The 14,225-nt window shown below is 35.9% G+C and overlaps 1 protein-coding gene and 1 long non-coding RNA gene across 4 annotated transcripts in view; both read left to right on the top strand.

Moving 5' to 3' along the window:
- The first annotated feature begins 862 nt into the window (after positions 1 to 862).
- Positions 863 to 2,175, top strand: LOC138938125 (uncharacterized). Its single transcript, XR_011447648.1, has 3 exons — positions 863 to 908; positions 986 to 1,116; positions 1,257 to 2,175. It is a non-coding gene; the product is annotated as an uncharacterized lncRNA (long non-coding RNA).
- Positions 2,176 to 2,980: 805 nt separating this feature from the next.
- LOC138932059 (uncharacterized) overlaps positions 2,981 to 14,225 on the top strand; it is a 158,227-nt gene continuing 146,982 nt past the window's right edge. Inside the window, exon 1 of one of the 3 annotated variants that reach the window (XM_070293573.1) lies at positions 2,981 to 3,026. In XM_070293573.1, coding sequence (XP_070149674.1) covers positions 3,002 to 3,026 — 25 coding nt within the window. In that variant the 5' untranslated portion in view covers positions 2,981 to 3,001. Of the gene's footprint in view, positions 3,027 to 4,367; positions 4,985 to 14,225 lie in introns of those variants that run through there. The other 2 variants (XM_070293584.1, XM_070293562.1) reach the window with 2 other exon arrangements.

The following is a 14,225-nucleotide window of genomic DNA, read 5'->3' as shown; positions in this document are numbered from 1 at the left end:
AACGCCTGATCTCGATCGCGTTGTAAAACGCACATTACATATGCATTTCTTTCAGCCATAGAAGCCCAGCAATTTTTTGTTTACTAAAACATCTAACATTTTTTTTCCTTCATTAATATAAACAGTTTCAAATAATTATATAACTTTATCAAAATATAATGCAAGAGAACCCTGTATTTTTTAGATTTCTTTATGTTTTAGATTCGACCACACACATGATGCATAATGGTGTTTCCCATGATTCCTTTCTTAAAGGGCTCCTTTTAATCTTAGATGCGAAACACGAAAATACTTGTTGCGGAGATAGCGCTCTAATTAATGGCTCATGTATTTTAAATTTATTCCACCTCTCTGCGATATTCCAGCAAACTCGATTTTTAATTAAGCCGCCTCCTGTCGCGGGAATAAATGTTTGTTGCGTTAAATTTTCATATCTTTGCATGCTGCGCAGCACACAACGCATGATGCATCGCGAATGAATATTTAGATGCGTCTCGATGCGCCCTCGTATATTCAGTGCATATCTACAGAGTGGCCCAGGTGTGCTCCAATCCTTCCCTCTCTGGATGAATACGAAATTTATTTATTCTTTGCGACAATCTTAACAATCGTAATAATCTTTCTTGAAATTTCTTTTTTATAAAATCTTAAATTTTTTATTTACACGCAAAATTAAAATTAATATATTTATAATAAATACATGTAATATATTCGGTTATTCCGTATTTGAGATCAAAAAACAATATTTTATTAGTTCTTATTTTAAGTTTTAGCTGCGCTTATAACTGAGCAGCTATCGATGTCTGATATTATTAATCATACGCTATTACTTTTAATACATTTTCTAGTCAGAAGAGAAGACGGTGAATCTGGGACACCCCATGTACGGAGGACTTGCACCGTCGACGGTATGGTCGTAAATTGAGGGAGACTTATGGCATATTTTGTAACCAATTTGATGCAATAAATTTCGTCCTCTCCGCAGGAGAAAGCGCGGTAATCGGTAATATGTGAAAGCCGCTAATGTCCTTCCATTTATTCATGGAAGGCGAATCGGCAACGGAAATGCGAAGCTTCCCCTTCGACGACCGAGCTTCCACCGGATGATCATTGACGGTTCGTTTCATATATCACGATAAGAGAAAGGATAGGAAGCGCGAAAAGAATGTTCTGTGATTTTGATATTCGTTTACTTGTCAATCGATTTTTTATGTGTGATCATTAACATTGCGTTCTGATGACAGATCCTGTTTCAGGATCTAATCTCCAAATCGACAAGCGAATCTGTAATCGTGAAAGTAATGCGGTGACGACAATCGATGAAAGTGCCAAATTCTCATGCCAACTGTCAAGATAACTGTCTCTGAATTTAATTAAAAAACCAGTAAAACCGGCTTTCGTGAGAATCCATTCTTCGGTGTCGTATCGGGGAAAAAAAGGAAGTTGGAGCAGAAAGGAAGATCAAACACAGACAATCTAGACAAACTGTGTTTGCGAAACTATTTTAAAACGGAGGCAAAACAAATTTTTAATTTTTTGCGACAAAATCGTATCAATCAGGATTATCCGATCGATTTCAAACAATTAAGAATTTTCGAGCCGCTCGAATTTAACCGAGCTGACATCCTGAAAGAATATTCAACTAAGCGCGGATAAAGAACTCTAGTCGTAATTTACGAGTATTTGTGTGTCCCGTAGCTGCGGGAGTCCCATTCGTGTGCGTACATGCGTTTAGATATTACGACAGATTCTCTCGTGCGATATCTTGAATATGTACGAGCCCTACGCTGTCACAGATCAGCCGGCGAAGCAGAAGAAGACGCGTAACACAGACGATGTTGTTTTCTTCGGACTGGCATGGCGCGAAACATGCCGCCGAATATATTTACGAGTATTCGACGATCATACGATGTACCTCTTTTCGAGAGGCTTTGCATAAACTACGAAAACGTATTCGCGACGGAATTAAGAGATCGCCATTCTAACGGTAAGCTATTAAATTAATGTCGCTGGTTCTCGGTAGCGCGGTATCTTATTAAAGATGTTGAAATTAGAATGCGGCTGCCGTTTTTACAAGCCATTTCTATAGCCGAATAAAACAAGAATAGGAAACTTACATATATTTATACGTATTTATTTATATAGGAAATATTTTTTGGATAAAATTACGGAAAGATAAATAGGATAAAAACACATGCGTAAACAGATAATTGTATATAATAATAATGCTCTACGTTGATATAAATAAAAAATAAAAGAATTTTGATGCGCATATATGCGTCAGATATTGTTAAAAAATATTTTCCAAAGGCTGATAAAAGATAATAAATACTTTTCTAAATATTTAATCAAATATAAAAAATTAAATGTTCCATCGATTAGAAGTTAATTTATAAATTAAAGTACATATTTTTCTTTTATTTTTTAATATCATATATCATTTTTTTTTAAATATTATATTCGTTTATATCATATTACATTCTTTTTATATTATATTATATCTATTTATTATTTACATATAAGTACATATTTTCTTTATTTCTCGATACCATATATAATTTTGTTTTTATATTACATTCGTATCTATCATTTTTTTAACATTATAATAATCAATAATAATATAAATAATTTATTTTGGGGCAAAGGAAAGAGAAATAATTTAGTCAAGGATTATAAATCGATCTAGGACGTAAACCATTGTTAAAAATATGTTCTCGCGTAATGACGAATCCGCACAAAAATCACCAAAGATTAACAAACCCCGTTGCGGATTCACCATAATTCGAACGAGGGCGATTCGTGACAAATATCACGCGCATAGTCGATCGATCCGCGATTCCAGGTGCATCGACCGCGCGTTTCTTCCTCGGGATGAAAAACCGCAGACCACTTGCCCGTTCGCGGTCGACGAAGAGGACGAAGGCAGAGAGAACGAGAAGGGAAGAGGAAGAAAGGGAAGCCGATAAGACGGACGAGATATACCGGTCCGTTCGTTACGTTTATGATGCGTGTCGAGGATTTTTCAGGTTTGTACAGTCCGCGGTATATACTTCGAGAATATCACGGGAGAGCGTATTTTATTATTATAAAACTGTATAAAGACATTTCATTTCATTTATCTTCAGTTACTTCATCTTGGAGTAAAACAATTAATTACCATCAACGGTCAATTGCGAAAATATTTTAAAAATTAGTGGCAAAGCGAAATTGGCAGCAAGCCGCCAAGCAACATGGCCGCCCCGCCTTTTTTAAAGCACCACGCTTCAAGTCGTATCGATCGAGATCGATCCGTAGCTACGTCATTACGTTGTCGGTTGTCCCGCGTAGCGGAGTTCGAAGTACGGTTCGCTGCTCGCGTAATCCAGACCCATCGCGCTTCCTCTGGCTTTTTTCTCCCGAACGACCAGGTTTAATTAAATGCCAGGAACAGGAAGGAACATGCTTGCAAGTCTTTCGCGCCGAGAGATGCATCGAGGTTGCTGCGAATCCCGTTCGCCGCCGCGTCGAAGAAACGCGAAAGGTAAATCCTCACGCTTTCAATATATTGATTAAGATTCAAAATTAGTTTTCAATTCTTAATTATTTGACATCTAATAATATAACATGCGCGCCATAATCTATAATATGATACGTGTTATCTTTATCATTATTCGTACAAATATTACGAAAATATTAAAATATTAGTAATGAAACGAAATTGGCAGCAGCTTGCAATATGGCGGTTCCATATTTTAATAAATCGTATCGATCGACTTGATTTATTATCGGCCTGATTTCTCAAGTTTCGATTTGACTGTAAAGCAAAATTTTTAAATCTATTTCCTCGATTAATTACATCGAACGTAAATTATTTTTTTACTATATCTCTAGTCTTTTTTCGAACTATAATTTTTACGCATTATATATCAAATACGAATATGATTATGATCGACATGTAGGTACGTTATGATTAAAGATTGTATTGAAAATAAAATTAATTTTTCATCCTACGTATATCTCATAAATATATCTTTAGATTTATCGAATATATATTTTATTTCCCTCTAACTCTTTGTATATATTTCGAAGTCATTCATGCGTCACATATATTCAAACCAAACAATAACACGTGCGATGTATCGATGATCGGACGACGCGGGACAGATGAATGTATGAGTGGGGGGGGGGGAGCCGGGTGAAAAGCGTGTGTCTCCATGAATGAATCGGTGGTAGAGGATCACGTGTCGGCCGGCAGTGAAGGAGTAGGAGGCGAGCGTAGTGAGTGCGCGGCTCACGTGACAGTCGACCGTGCGCGTGGTTGTTTCGGCGAGCGTCCGAAAGATGTCGCGGTTTGATCGCGCGGCGGCGGCTGGCTTCAAACACCTGACGGCGGCGTAGCAGTGCGGCATGGACTGGTGCGGTGGGTGCACACTTCTCTCAAAACAAGTAGCACGAGCTACTGGCTGACAACGACGGCAATTCTCCCCTCCTCTCCCGTCAACCCTTCCTGCCCTCGTCACTGTCGTTCGCGCGTTCGAAATATAACTGCGCCGATTACAAGTAACGCGTTAGCGATCATCTTACACTCGACCGGCGGCGAAGTTCACATGGAGCACCGACGCCGAACGACGTTCGCGTCTCGAAGTCGTCATTCTTTCGAAGTCATTTCGTCCGGGAGCGCGTCCGCGTCCAGTCGCGAATTTTTCGGATAAAGTACACGTGCCTATTGTAATTGGATATATCGAACTCGCGAAATCGGAAAAAAATGTGATCGCGACACGACACGCGGTGACCGCGGTGCGACGACCGAGCTCGAGTGCGGAAAAGTGTTTGTGTTGAAAAATGACGCTCATCGGCTGGACATCGGTGAGGACAGTGTTACTGACGTCGTTGCTACTGACTTCCGCGGTGCTGGTGGTATCGGCGCGCGCCGAGGATGACGCGACCTTGAAGGACGACCTGGAATCCCTTTCGACGTCTAACGAACGGCCGCGTCTTGATACAGGTTAGTCGATGAGATTTGATATTTTGTTTCGTTTTTTCAATTCGCTCTCGGTTGATCATTATTGAACAATTTTATCAAGCCTCGATTATTTCTATAAAAAAAATAATATTTTAATTTAATTGTGATATAAAAAGATTGAAAAATGAGAAGGATAAAAACACGAAGTCTTTATTATATAATAATTGATTCTTAATTTAATTTTGTGAGCATTTATAATTGTAATTTTCATAATAATTTAATACAATGTTATGTTAGATTTAGTTTTGATATGTCTAATAATTAAAAAAATATTAATAAATTAAATAAAAATTTATTTATGACATCGGATATTAAATATATATAGAAGAAACAATAAAGGGAGAAGAACATATTAAAAATTCAAAATATGCAAAGTAGTTAAATTAAATATACAATAGTAAAGTAAATAAATATTAAATTGATAATAATCAATGCAATATTATGTTTGTACAGAAGAATTATATATTTATTTATTATCATTTTATTTTCTATTTATTTTTACATCGGAGTAATGAAAATATAAGAATGTTATTCCTATTGATTTTTCGTATTAAATTATTAAATTATGATTATTGATCTTCTTATATATACTTGAGTTATCTTGTTAAAAATTGAAATAACTGAAAGAGAGAAAATTTGATATTCTTGAAAGATCGCCGAGAGCGAATAACTTTCCGCGAATCGACGGCAGATCGTTTTTCAACGTGCGATAAAATGCGTAGTATAGTTGATTATATCTTTTTCACGGTACACGTTTTATAAAAAAAAAATGTATATATATAAAAATATAATAATATAGAAGAGGGGATAGGAAAGAGAGAGGAGCATAGTCAAGACATTTCATTGCCATTGCATCCTTATCTATCGACTTTTCTCCCTTTCATTCTCGCACGAGGACCGCGCGCACTCTCTGGCAATTATTGCAATGACGGTGAATGTCTGAACTTTGTTGCTCGTCTTGGCTTTGCCGATGAAGAACGACCTTTGCACTCACTTGCTTCTGTGAAAGTACGCTCGCTCATCTTCCATCACATCGCGGCAAAGTACTCCATAGAATTCTCTGTAAATCGCGAGGATTGCAAAATTCGTCGAATATTTCCGAAAGAACGAGCATATTTAATTCTATTTATTTACGTTAAAAATAATTACATTTACATTAAAAGTGGCTCATATTTATGACGATTATCAATGTATATGTACAGAGCACATTTTCACAAAAGATATCGAGGATTTGTTATATTAATTTTTTGCTTAATTATATTACAGTTTAATTACTGCGATATCACATAGTTATATACATATATGTTTTTTATAAAATTAATTTTTAATATTTCACTTTTTTATACATATGTTTCTATTATCTTTTCATATAGATTTATTGATGAATGCATTTATGCATTTTTTACTTTTAATCTTACTATTCGAATTAAATAATAATTAACTGATTTCACTCGTGTCGCCGTATAGTTTTCAAAGTCTACCTATGATTCATTCCGCGTTTGCGATGCGTGTATAGTGTCGCGATTAAATTCAGTCCGATAATAGAGTCGGATCGGTTTCCCATGGCGTTTAAGAATGCGCGGCGCTCATTGTCGAGCCGCATCTGTCGCCTCAATCTCAAATAGATTAATTTGCATGCACTTAGAAAGGCGGAAGCACGTCGTCGCAGGCGCGTATCGACGGCGAAGCTTGATGAACCCCCTCACCCAGAGGGCCTCCTTTCGCGAGTACAAATTATTCGCGCGATCGCACTTTCTATTGGCACAGCCGAATGTGATATAAGTGCGACAAATAAATTTTGACACGGCCCGCATGTCGGACTTTTTTCCGCGATGATTGCGTTTCGCGTTAGATCATCGTCAATGACGTTTTAGCACGCTTTGACGCGCCGGCGCCGTGGCGTTAGGAAAATATCGAGGCTGTCACTTTGAATTAATGGACTGTGACTCTCCGTGAAACGACAAATGACAGTTTAGACGTTTTCGCACGCGTTAAGCTTTTTAAACGCGATTGATATTTATTAAAGAGAAAGCAACTGAGACGGTGAGAAAGAACAACTTCTTTTTATAACTCATTGAATTCAATGCACGATGTATTAATAATAATCTGATTACGCGATCAAGTTTTACCGACAATGAGTTAAATGTTCATTATTTTAAAATATATATGCACGATGATGGAAATATTTTCGTAATAGATCGCTTGATAAATTTAAAAAAATGTTCTTCTTAACGAATGATTTTCTCGCATTCTAAATTATTAGATTACGATTGTTGATTTTCTTAGATATACTTAAATTATTTTGTTAAACATTGAAATAACTGAAATGGAGGGAGAATTAGTATTTTGCTAAATTAGAAATTTAGTATTCCCGAAAGATCGCCGAGAGGGAATAACCTTCCGCGAATCGATGGCGGATCGTTCTTCAACGTGCGACAATGCATAGTACGGCGAGTGCATATGTGAGTGCATCACTGGAGAGGGATGCGCGCGGAAAACGTTTCTGGCATCGGGCACCGTGTAAGATCCTTCTTCCAACCTTGATGCGAATAGTACGTACGTGTCGAGGTTGCTGTGAAAGGGAGGGACCTCGTGTGAACATGGCCTACGGATAACTGTTCGCCGGCTGCGGGCGTTTATTTAACGACCGTATAGTTTACGATTTCTTAGTGTTATTTACAACTCGTAAGAGAGGTAATACCTAATGAATCACGCGATACTAATTGTATGCAACCCGGTCCGGTTTATAAGAGACCCGTTTCGTTCGCGAAATTTAAGAATTACGTTCCGTGATTGCTTTTCTTTTTGAATAAAAGTTTAAAGTTAATTTTATAGAATTAAAATATCTTTATTATACTTTAGAAAAATTGAAAATTGTGGGATGCAATATTTTATATATTATATATTTATTTAATCTTTGGTTATCGTATATATTTTTTGCTTTTTACTTTGGTATCCTTTCAATTCCAAGAATAATTTTATTAGAAAATCAATAAAGATTCTTATAGATTTTAATTAATAACGCGTAGTAGTAAGTATCAAGAGACGATTGTATAAATGTGGGGGAATTTAATTTATCTCGGATAGAAAACGTTACATTTCGAGCTGCAAGTGCAACACGTGGTTTTCTTTCACGGCTTTCGATAACAGGATTTATATTATGAGATACAGCGTCGATATGAGCCTTATCAGGACTTACCGCCGTAATATTTACTCGCGTGCCTTGCCAGGATCGCCGCGAAGAATAGATTGCAATAGGATGCAATTTTCTAAGAAGATTCAGGATACCCGGCGTACACGCAACGTTAGATAACCGTGGGAGATTTAATTAAGATTAAATTGCTCTCTCGACAGTTTGTTCCATCTATCCTACGACTGCAAAATTATGTACCAATTCCTAGTATATTTATTTACCCTTTACGATTTCGCAATAAGCCGTTTTCCAAAATATCATGTATATATGAGAAAATATTAATGAAAGAAACTTATTCATAATTTATATTAATTTATTAACCGGAAAGAATAAATTTATACGACTGATTAAATTGTGGATAAAAAATAAAGCAACTTCTAAAAGGAAATTTTGATCAAAAATTAGATTATATAGAGTTGATAAACAAGATATTTTTAATATCGAAATAAAAAATAGAATACACGCACACAATTAAAACTTAATATTAGATATAATCCGAGACAAAAATGTTAAGACTTCTTCAAATATACAATTTACCGGTAAACATTTTTTAAACCTACTTTCACCGCAATTTGCAGCAACATTGCAAAATTATATTACGCTCAGAAATATAAGGCTTACTTTACTTCCAAGACTGTGTCAGCGCTGCGTCTTTCGTAATTCGCGCAATGTTTACCGTTGACGTTCGGTATTCGCGCAACGTTTTTCAAGGACGTGCGTTTCGAGGAGGAATCGCGACGAAAATTCGCGAATTGATTTATGTCAGGCGGATCGTTCCGTAGAGATTTAAAGACTGATAATATGTTGGCGCTCGGTGCAAAATGTACTTGAAATTCTGTCGGCGATGATGCTGGTTCTCTCTCCCTCCTCCGTTTCCCTCTTCGTTTTTAGAGAAAATTTATGATCTGACCAGAACGCGTTCGGTCATTCCTCTACCCGGTGCGAAGGGTATAATTTTATAACCGGTTATAATTAGAGACATTAACTTGCTTAGGATGCTTTGCTCGTGCGTACCATCGCAAGCGTTTTCTCCTCCTTTAACGACGCGCGGCCATTTTGCTCCCATTATTATACACCAGAACAATGAATAGTTAAAATCTCTTTACTACCGCGCGAAAGCCAACGAAAAAGTCTTCTCGGAGCAAACGAGCCAATTGTCAGCAGATTTTATAGAAGGAAAGAATTCTCGCGTGCTTCCTCTTTTTGTATCTTCTCTTTATTATTTAGCATGTCGAAACGTATCGTAAAGCGTTGTATTTGTTCGATGTAGGAGAATTTCTTGACCAGTATAAATATAGAGTAAACAGACATAAACGGAATTTATATTTTAAATTTATCTTAATTTATTTTTGTCGTTACTTTTTGTATAATGCAGTGATTATAATTTTTAATATCGTTATTATATTCAATAGTAAATGAATGTAATAAGCTTGTTTGCCTTTTCGTATAAGAATTTTACACTTATAATTTTGTGTAATATCGATGATTTATGCCAAGTCGATTTATGCGCTTTAGTCAGTTATTACGAGGTAACGCCGAAGAAATGAAGCAAATTCCGACGCGAAACACGTGGCAGCCGAGAAAACTGTTGTTTCGATTACGCATTGATTACAGATTGAGTTTTTTATGAATAAATGTTCAAATTTATTTAAATCTCATACAGAGTCTCATGAGTGCGAGATGAAATTTTATCGCAATAAAATTTTCTAGTATGAGTTATTATCTATCCATATTTTTTTACTTTCACGACGATTTATAACGTAAAAACAAATTGAAGAGATTATTAGCAAGACTGTTACAAAAGAAATCCATGAGACCGACATCACTCACGATCGTAAATCACGTTACAATTGCGAGATCAAATCTGTTTTGTAATTTTCGTGAAAGATCCGAAAGTTTCAATTCTTTGAATGGATAATTAAGCGAAAGTGAGAGCTCTCTTTTATTTTAAGCGAATGAAATTAGTAGGGTTTGAAATCCGTGTTTAATATCCAAACTAGAGGAGTCTAAATCGCTCGCGCATAATCTTTCAGATGATTATCGCCGACCGCGGAAATGATTGTTTTGATCATGCGAATGGTGAATAAAGTCGCATTCTCTCTCGCCGTAATCGCAGGATTTCGACGTCGCGATCATTAGCAGGGGAAAAAATCGCGGTTTATCAACGCGTTTGTAACGCGTCATCTCTCTCGCCGCGATAATTATACTCTCTCGCAATTCTTCCGTTTGTTCGCGACGTTCGCCGCTACCTGGAACACCGTTTTTTTTTTTTTTTTTTTTTTTTTTTACACATTCTACTTCAACCGGTCCCCTAAATAACGCTCGTTACTTCACACGCCGTCAAAAGTCGGCATTCCATCGGCAGTACAATGGCGCGTAACATAAAAAACGGCGGTGGCAATAAAAAAAAACGCATTCCCGCATTCGGCTTTTTTTAAAGGTGTAATAAGGATATCGGCGGGATGGAAAAATCGCGCGTGCAAATCGCGTGACATTCGCCGAGACATCGAATTCTCGAACGGAACTGGATTTGCTCACGCTCTAGAAAAGGGGGGAGGGGTATTTTGTTGCATTTTTTTTTTTCAACAACGAACTTGTTTCTGGAAGACTAATTAACGCTTCGAGGTGCGAAAATCCTTCGACGTGCTTTGTTTGTCGACACGCAGTGAAATTTTGTTGCAACTTTGGATAAATCATATATTTATTGACTACTTTTGGGATCCCAATTAGATTAATTTTAACTCTTTTAAAAGAAATCATTTAGCCATGAAACAGGTTTTCAGGAGCAACAAATAAAAGCGTATATATTTTAACCGTTTTTTAATCAAAGCTTTTAGTGACCTCTTTGTGCAATCTTCGTTTATATCTTCTCTCTATTTCTCCTGTGAGAAAAATCGATAATAAAGAGCGATTATAATATTTTAAATAATATATTATAGAAAAGAATATATAGATATTTTTCTTAATACTTTTTAAATAATTGCATGATTTAGTTTACGCGTATAATTGATAGAGAAGAAAATTGAAAAAAAATACTTGTTGATGGACAGTGCGTTATTCATGTAACCCTTCAATTATTTTCATTAGAATCGTAAGTGAGGCTTCTGAATGACGAATGTAATAGGTTCGAGCGTACGCACTAATTAAAAAAGAATGCGTGGAGTGTAGTGGGATAATTATCGGTTGGCGATCAGCCATGCAGGTGTATGTAACTCTTTCGCAGCACATTAAATAATTACAAATTGAAGAGGGAGCACACTTTTTCTCTCTTTTTCTTTCCCTCTCTTTTCACAATTTCAAGTCGGTTCTTTAAAGTAGAGGTTTTCGTTAGAATTTCGATAAGGATCCACAAGACTTGTTATGGGAACTAGCATTGAGTCGCAATATTATGAAATTCATATCGACTATATATTAACGGAGATTATCTAATTGTTTATATTAATTACGCTTGTTTACTAATCTAGCAATTATACTTTATGATGATCTAATAAACTAATAATATAATATATTAATAATGATATATATATAATTATAAATAATTACACAAGTTATTAATTATTAGAGTAATCCATTAATATATTATATATATATTTTTTTTATCTCTTTAGGAATGATAAGTAATTATTTTCATATACACGCAATGAACTGTACAATATCGTAGAATTTTTTTTATTGCTAACAGAAATTTTTTTATCAAGGATCGATAAACATAGTTCGCGAATTATTGCTTGCAATATTTAGAAAAATATGTACGATTAACAATTGTGATAATACTTTTCCGAATTACTTTTCCGTGTTTCGCATATGTGTAACAACTCGATGCAGCATAGACAGGTGAAGCGGACGAGCGCTCCGGCTATTTTATATTATAAGAGTTAACCGCTTCTCTCTCTCTCTCTCTCTCTCTCTCTCTCTCTCTCTCTCTCTCTCTCTCTCTTTCTGTTTGCATGTGTCTTGTTTCGCGGCTCTATACGACCTATGTCATTATCCGTCATTACGCCGTTGGACAACGGCGAGAAATAGCTCCGAACGGAGGAGGATTCACCGTGTAAAATCCTGGCCGATCGGGCCGCGCGGATTCACGCGATAGTACCTGTAATGCGGTTGGTTTAGGGCTCTCGTCGGGCTTGTAACGTGTTATTTTGCCCGAGATTATCTCGACGCATCGCTTTGGCTTTATCAGCCAGCTGTGTGCGTGATTTTTTAATTATCTATTTTAAAAAAGAATAAAATGCCTCTTTATTCGTAGAGGAACTCTAAAAAAGTTGGAATAAACTTATTATTAGTACTATAATTATAAATTAAGACCCTGATTTCTTATTAATATGAATCGATTTGTACAATATTAGGAAATAACAATTGCAAATATTATTCAAATTATTTAGAAATAATTATGTTTCTGCTAGAGAGAATTATTTTTTTGCTTTCTTTGGAATCTACATTTTTCATATGGATGTTGCGGATTCCAAATATCAAACGTCCAGTATAAAAAAATGGATCCTTCTTGCAATATGAAATATTAAAGTCTTTTCAATAAGATTCTTCTCTGTATTTTTCGTTACATCTTATTGAGCGAGATGGTCGTCGTATTATGGTGATATTTATGATACCGATGATTACATCGGGAGATGATCAGAGATTCGCTCATTTCGCCGGATGTTATTTATTGCCTGGGTGGAAAGCCTTTTCGCGAACCTTTTTGCTGTACCAGATAGACCGAACAATTTCCTGATCCTGTTTCGATCATAGCCCTGTAGAATCGCGCGAAAGGGAAAGTTTGGAGCGCATCATGAATGCGCCAGGAAATATTATTCTCGATCGCGATTCTCTGCGATGCGGCTGCGAGCGAGAAATTATCGTTCTTTCTACGTCCATCTCGACGGAATACTGATGAAACTGTCAGACAAAATGAATAGCGAATGGGCAATTATTAGTGTGCATTCTTTTTTCCCATCATGCAATCTGCTAGACATATGATGCTATTCCATGATGATATTATAAATCGCGTATTCGAAATTACATGACATGTCAGTTGTTTACTTTCTAATATTTATCGTCAAATTTAGGTTGACAATTGCACATTGATATTTCTTTTAGGAGGGAGAAAGCTGTAACTAAAAATTCGACGCACCGGAATTTTCTCGAATTTTTTAATGTTATTTAATTATTAGCAATTTTTATTAATTTATATAGATACATTACTTTTTGTATAATTTTTTTATTATATATTTGTGCCACTTAAATCATCGTATAAATATTTTGCGTGTGAATCTTAGTTATGTCAGATGGAGATAAAACTTATTCGTTTATCAATCTATTTGTCATATTTTTGCATCATATTTTGCATTCTCGTATTCCTCACTTCGCGATTTTGACGAAATACTTGACGTTATCTCGTAAAAATTACGCGTGAACAATATATAAGAATTAAAAAGATGGCAAGTCGTTTAGTAAAAACAATTTTTTCGGATCCTGCATAATTGGAATATCGATTAGTAACTTTCCGGCAAATCATTAGTCAATATTATACGTGCTGATGATCGCGATGATCTTAAACAGGTTTCTGAGCAACTGAAAAATTGGAAAAAAATGATTGCGAGCGCGAATCGAATTTAAACTTGAAATCGAAACTAACTCTCCGAAAGCACCTTTTTATTACACTTTCACCGCAAACCGACGAATACGCGAAATATTTTTCAAAGTTGTTGCTCTTTTGAAAAATCGGAAAATTTCACTGAGATAAAATTGAGAGATAATAATAAGTAATTTCTTTTTTCTCTCGTAAATTTAAAAATTTTTCTCCAGATTAATATGAATATAAATCAACGCGTTTAGAAATGAAGAGGCAAGGTAAAAGGTATTCGCGCATGTGGAAGAAATTTGATAAAGCGAAAAAAGTGACGATCTTGAATTTTTTTATCAGCCGCTATTTCGCGATCGGGGAGGTCGCCGATGCGCGTACGCGCGAATTCGAGGGAGGAGATCGAGAGCTAGGGAATCAGCGAACCGATTCGCATGCCGACTATATTA

This window comes from Polyergus mexicanus, unplaced genomic scaffold (assembly GCF_030449975.1).
Source record: "Polyergus mexicanus isolate NDT 795.1 unplaced genomic scaffold, iyPolMexi1.0 SCAF_1, whole genome shotgun sequence".
Classification (NCBI taxonomy): Eukaryota; Metazoa; Arthropoda; class Insecta; order Hymenoptera; family Formicidae; genus Polyergus; species Polyergus mexicanus.
This window is presented reverse-complemented; position numbering and strand designations above follow the sequence as displayed.